The sequence below is a fragment of the Sesamum indicum genome, unplaced genomic scaffold (assembly GCF_000512975.1).
Source record: "Sesamum indicum cultivar Zhongzhi No. 13 unplaced genomic scaffold, S_indicum_v1.0 scaffold00057, whole genome shotgun sequence".
Taxonomy (NCBI): Eukaryota; Viridiplantae; Streptophyta; class Magnoliopsida; order Lamiales; family Pedaliaceae; genus Sesamum; species Sesamum indicum.
Genome location: NW_011628041.1, coordinates 1236671 through 1243130, shown reverse-complemented (window position 1 = coordinate 1243130; position 6460 = coordinate 1236671). Strand labels below are relative to the sequence as shown.

The 6460-nt window shown below is 41.8% G+C and overlaps 1 protein-coding gene across 1 annotated transcript; it reads left to right on the top strand.

The window, feature by feature from the left end:
* Positions 1–1140: 1140 nt before the first annotated feature.
* Positions 1141–3348, top strand: LOC105178794. The gene is made up of 3 exons (XM_011102341.1): positions 1141–1541; positions 1686–2730; positions 2917–3348. Exons 1-3 carry the CDS (start codon positions 1141–1143, stop codon positions 3346–3348), a joined length of 1878 nt encoding a protein of 625 aa, XP_011100643.1.
* Positions 3349–6460: the final 3112 nt, after the last annotated feature.

Genomic DNA, 6460 nt, shown 5'->3' with positions numbered 1-6460 from the left:
TGCCAATTTCTATTGCTAGTGCAACAAATTAGCTACAAAGTTTTCCCTAAGGAATAATTTAAAAATAAAAACTATGGAGTATCTTATTTACAAAATGAACTATAAAATTATCGTAGTTCTGGAAATAAAACTTGCTTTGAAGTCTCATTTGCAATGGAAATAAAAATAACTACGAATATTTTGTTGCTCTAGTAATGAATATATCGCTAAAGAAATTCTATTTCTATAGTAACGATACTGCTACAGAATTTTGGTGAAAAAATTGCTACATAATTTTTGTAGCTATGTTGAAAATTAATTGCTACAAAATGTTCATTTCTATTGCGGCAATATTGGCTACAAATTGTTTGTTACTATGTGATACCCGATCGTACATGGATTATGAACTAATAAGATAAACAATATATAAGCATAGGGAAAAGAACTCAAGTGCATCAATTGAATGTGTTTTCATGAGTAATTGGATTTTAGAATGCACTCGAGTGGTCTCGGAAGCAATTCGCATCCAATAGGCTCGTGGGCCCGAGGCACGACAAAATGGTATCAGAGCCAACCGCCTGGAAAAGTCGGAAACTAAGTGCATTAAGAGATCAAGTGCTGCGTTCATGGGAGCGGGCTTGGGCCATGACACTGTGAATATAGCAGTATAAATTTTGTATTTAAAATTATAAAAAAGTATTAGATATTTGCAAGGGATATTTCATCATTACTGAAAAATTAACTACAAACCTACCTAGATTATATACCTACAGTAACAACTACAGGAATCCGTAGCAACAAAACCTACAAACTAATGTTGTTTTCTTATTTGGCTATGATATACATTAATAAAAAATACATATAAAATGGTAAGGGTAAAATAGTAATTGGACAGGTAAGAGACACACCATAAGCAAATACAACCTAGCACACCGTATAATTGCCAATACCACTATAAATACCAAAATACTAATTTTTTAATGTCAAGTTACTATTCATTGACAAGACCTCTCATTCTTGGGAATTACACATTTTTTGCGGAAATTATATTTCACCTGGTGTAAAATTCCGTCGTGGTAAAATCCCGATTTATTCCCTAGCAAAAAAACCTCGACCACATCATTGGCGCCGTCTGTGGGAAAATTTACCTCGACGTTGAGCATGCAGACCAGGTCCCGAGCTCGTGACGTGCACGATCTAGACGCCATCCAAGAAGCCCAGGCAAACGGAATGGAGCAGAACCCCCCTGGTGAACAATCAGTTCCTCAGGAGGCGACCCCCCTGACTCACCAGCAGATACCCTTCAATGGGGGGAGTCCCCTCGTCCCATCAGAAATCTCCGGCTGTACCCCCAACCGGAGTATTCCCCCCGGAGATCCCCCCCAAGAGCCGATGATTCAGCTAACACAGGAGGCTTTACTAGCCTTGATTCGAGATGCGTCCACACGAGCTGCGGCTCAAGCCGTGGCCCAATTTGTGGCGCAACAACCAGTAAACCCGCCCCCTCCTTCCCCTCGCAGAAGTCGAGAACTATCCTCGGCTCCCGAGGAGGAGGAGCAGAGGCGAGAGGAAGTAAACAGTCGCTAGACCTGACCAGAAGTAGCACAAACTCACGACCGAAATCTCCCTCACCGAGAATCTTCCGCCCCCCCACCAACGCGGGGAGCCGAAGATTCCTACTTGCCTTTGGCTGTGGTGCCTCCGAGACGAAGCCCATTTGCCTCCCATATTCTAGCCGAGGCGCTCCCAGCCGGTCTCAAGGTGTCGAATTTACCAGAATATGACGGGGCAAGAGACCCACAGGAACACTTAGACAAGTTCTATGCCAAGATTGACTGGTATGATCTGAGTGATGCCGCGTACTGTAAAGTCTTCCGCACTACACTTTCGAAGCGTGCGTTAGCTTGGTTCAACCAACTGCCCGCTGGAACTATTTCCAGCCTCGAGCAGTTAGTTCAGCATTTTTTGCACCATTTCTCAATGAACAAAAAGATCCCGAAAACAGCGGCATACCTGTTCACTGTTCGCCAGAGAGAAGGCGAGACCCTGAGAGACTTCATGCAAAAATTCGTAGATGCTGTTCATGAGGTCCCTCACGTCAATCAAGAGTTGTTAGCTAGTATCGTCCAGCAGAATCTACAACCGGGAAGATTCAAGGAATCTATAGCCGGTAAACCCCCTAGCACTATGGAGGACTTGATTGTGCGTTCACAGAAATACATCCGCGTAGAGGAGTCGAACGCGATGGATCCTTCCTTCAACAACAAGAGGAAGGGTCGGAAGGAAGAGAAAGAGCCGAAGAAGAAGGAGGAACGCAAACATGTACCTCCAGCTGGTTTCGCCTGCTACACCCCTTTGAATGCCCCCAGAGGAGAGATATTAGTCGTGGTCGAGCGGCAGGGACTGATCAATCAATGGCCGAAAAAGATGAAGGACAATCCTAAGAGGTTCAAATCCGACAAATACTGTCGTTTCCATCGAGACAGAGGCCACACTACGGAGGAGTGCCACCATTTGAAAAATGAGATCGAAAAGTTGATCCAAAGAGGATATTTAAAAGAATATGTCAATCAGGAACCGAAGCACCAACCTCGGGACTCAACCTCCAAACAAGCCGGGAACGGCGACAACCTCCCCACGGCAGGGGTCATCGCCGTGATTTCGGGTGGCCCCGCTGGGGGCGACTCGGCCAATGCTAGAAGGGCCCTCACTCGAGCAGCTAGGGGGAGTCACGCGCAAACCCCTATCCAAGTTCACACAATCAGATCGCTGCAAGAGGATGAGATTTCATTCGGCCAACGGGACTTAGACCCTACGAGGAATTAGAACAATGACGCCCTGGTCATCTCCGCCACAATATCTAACTTCTGGGTCAAGAAAATCTTGGTGGATAGTGGAAGTTCCGCTGATATTATATTCTACGATGCATATGTCCAGTTAGGGATTGATAATGCACAACTTCGGAAGGTCAATACTCCTCTCACGGGTTTCAGCGGGGACATGATCCAACCAATGGGGGAGGTGATGCTGCCACTATCCCTCGGCTCTCTTCCAAAAAGATCCACGAAATTAGTGAAGTTCCTCGTGGTGAAAGCCCCATCCGCTTACAACGTCATCTTGGGAAGACCGAGCCTGAACCTCTTCCGAGCAATAGTATCTACCTACCACCTGAAGTTGAAATTCCCCACTCCTGACGGCGTGGGGGAAGCGATAAGGGACCAAAGAATGGCGAGGGAGTGCTATATGAATACACTTAAAAGATCTCGTGAGAAGACGGATGAGGCGACCGATGGAAAAATGAAGAAAAAAATGACCGACGGGAGACAAGGGACAACGAACCCCCCAGAGGAGTACGTGGGCGCACCTTAGGGGAAAAGAGAGTCGAAGCCGTGGAAGAGCTGAAAGTGATCCATCTCTCCGAAGATGGTGAGAAGACCGTAAAAATAGGCACGGAAATGTGTCGGCCTACTGAAGAGAGTTTAACGCGATTTTTGGTAGAAAATGAGGAGGTGTTTGCATGGAGCATGACGGAATTCTATGGAATCCCACCCAACGTCATCACTCACCAGCTCAACGTAAACCCTGAAGCAAAACCCGTGAAGCAAAAGAAAAGGATTTTCGGACTGGAGAGAAGTCAAGCAATACAAAGGGAGGTGGATAAACTGTTGGAAGCGAAGCACATACGCCCGGTGCAATATCCGGAGTGGTTGGCTAACGTCGTCCTGGTCCCGAAGCCAAATGGAAAGTGGCGTCTCTGCATTGACTTCACCAATCTGAATAAGGCATGCCCAAAGGACCCATTCCCCCTACCGCGCATCGATCTGCTGGTTGACTCAACCTCCGGGTGTGAAATGTTAAGTTTTCTTGACGCGTATCAAGGATACAACCAAATTTCGTTGGCGCCCGAAGATCAAGAGAAGACGAGCTTTGTCACTGACCAAGGTATCTTCTGTTACAATGTCATGCCGTTCGGCTTGAAGAATGCCGGAGCAACGTATCAACGGCTCGTCAACGACATGTTCAAAAACCAGATAGGTCGGAACATGGAGGTATACATAGACGACATGCTGGTTAAGAGTGTCAAAGAACAAGATCACGTCAAGGATCTGGAAGAGTGTTTTCAAATCCTAAAAGCTTTCGGCATGAAGTTGAATCCCGCCAAGTGTACTTTTGGGGTGCAAGGTGGAAAATTCCTCGGTTACATGATCTCCGAGAGAGGTATAGAGGCGAACCCCGAGAAAATCAGCGCCATCATGAATATGCGCCCGCGTGCTGGGAGGGGGGTCTCCTCCCAGCCCGAGGCCGTTCTCGCCTCCCCAGCTCGAGGCACAACCTCGAGCTGGAGGCGGGGCCTCACCCCCCTCCTCGAGGCCGCGCCTCGACCAAGCGGCGGGGCGTGCCCCTCCCCCCACCTTCGCCTTGCCCTCCCTTCCTCCGGGCGTGTCGTCACCCGTCGACTACTCTCGCATTCACCCTCTCCACTCCACATCTCAATCGAAGAAGCAACAAACAAGCAAGTGCACCAAATGAAAAGATAAGCAAAAATTTAACTAAGGAAGTTACCTTTGCTAGCCATGTGGAGAGGTTTGGAGATAGGGAGGCAAATGAAATGAAGGAAAATGCAAGAAAAAAGAGTAAGTATGTGAAGGGAGACAATTAATAGCCCTCAACCACCCACCCACTCCCATTTATTACTTGTACTTAGCCTTCTTTGGTGTTTACTCTCGCACAAAATATTCACCCAGCAGGTGCGTATTCCGTCCGAGAGTGGGGGGCTGTATGATATACATTAATAAAAAATACATATAAAATGGTAAGGGTAAAATAGTAATTGGACAGGTAAGAGACACACCATAAGCAAATACAACCTAGCACACCGTATAATTGCCAATACCACTATAAATACCAAAATACTAATTTTTTAATGTCAAGTTACTATTCATTGACAAGACCTCTCATTCTTGGGAATTACACATTTTTTGCGAAAATTATATTTCACCTGGTGTAAAATTCCGTCGTGGTAAAATCCCGATTTATTCAGTAGCAAAAAAACCTCGACCACATCAGGCTACAAGCGTTGATTCTGTTCATCTTTCAGTCCAATATCTCGATTGGGAGATCCTCTAATGACTAACACACCATCACTAAAAGGATGTGGTGATTTCGTGCTAGCAAAACCACCACAGAATAGGGGTGGCAGATGAGTCGAGCCGGCTCGCGAGCTCGGCGAGTCGGCTCGACTCGAGCTCGAGCTGGGGGGGGGGAGCCAGCTCGAGCTCGAGCTCATATTTGGCTGTTCACCAGCTCGCGAGCTGGTGAATATTTTTTTATTTTTCTTATATATTTTTTTATTTTTGAATTTTTTATATATTTAATTTTATATTTAATATTTGATTAGTTTTATAATTAAAATTGACCATATATTATAATTATTAATCAATATCATACATTTTATTTTTTAGATACTAATAAATTGTGGTACTTTTATTTATACATTTAATCTTTATATAAAAATAAATTTAATCAACAACTTAGTAAATTATAATTTTTTTATAATTAAAATTATTATTTAATATGACATATATAAACTTTATGTTATATTTTAATATATATTTGTTTTACGTTATATTTTTCTTAAATTGACAATTAATTCACTTATAATTTTTTATTATTTATAAATTTATGTCAAGATTTAGTAATTCCTATGAATTAATCTAAAAATTATAATAATAATAATAATAACAACAACAATAATAATAATATGATGATGATGGTGGTGGTGGTTGAACAATTCTAATTATTATTTTATTATATATATAATGAGATTAAAAAATTTAATCAATAAGTACGGTATCTTAAAATCTGGGCACCTGATTCATACGAAATTTAAATATATACAAGATTGTGCCCATTAGATCATATCCGACGGTATGATTTAAAATCACATGGCCTGATTCAATGATACACCGTCTTGAATGATTACTCTTATGTTCCGAGTACGATATCTCAACATCCGTATATCCAATAAATCTAAAACTTTACCAAATGTATTTTTTTGTAAGTTTTATCATATCTAACGGTCAGATCTGAATTTTGATGGCCCGATTAACCCATATTTTTTCAACAATGTAAGATGATAGTTACATCAATGTTATACTAACATTTATAAATATATAAATTTTGCAAATTAATGACATATATTAATTTCAACTATATCTATGTAAAAATTTGATTATTCGATTTCATTATTTAAAATAATAATAATAATGATGATGATGATGATGGTTGAACAATTCTAATTATTATTTTATTATATATATAATGAGATTAAAAAGTTTAATCAATAATTATGAAATTTTAAAATTCAGGCACCCGATTCATACGAAATTCAAATATATACAAGACTGTGTCAATTAGATCATATCAGACGGTATGATTTAAATCATATCAGACGGTATGAACATAATTAACTATTTTTAAA

Excerpts from the sequence above, each read along its gene's own strand:
- LOC105178794 (XM_011102341.1), top strand. The coding sequence starts at position 1,141 with ATGCAGACCAGGTCCCGAGCTCGTGACGTGCACGATCTAGACGCCATC. Across the intron at positions 1,542-1,685 it reads CCCGAGGAGGAGGAGCAGAG|ACGAAGCCCATTTGCCTCCC; the intron begins GCGAGAGGAAGT and ends GGTGCCTCCGAG. Across the intron at positions 2,731-2,916 it reads ACGCGCAAACCCCTATCCAA|TTAGGGATTGATAATGCACA; the intron begins GTTCACACAATC and ends GCATATGTCCAG.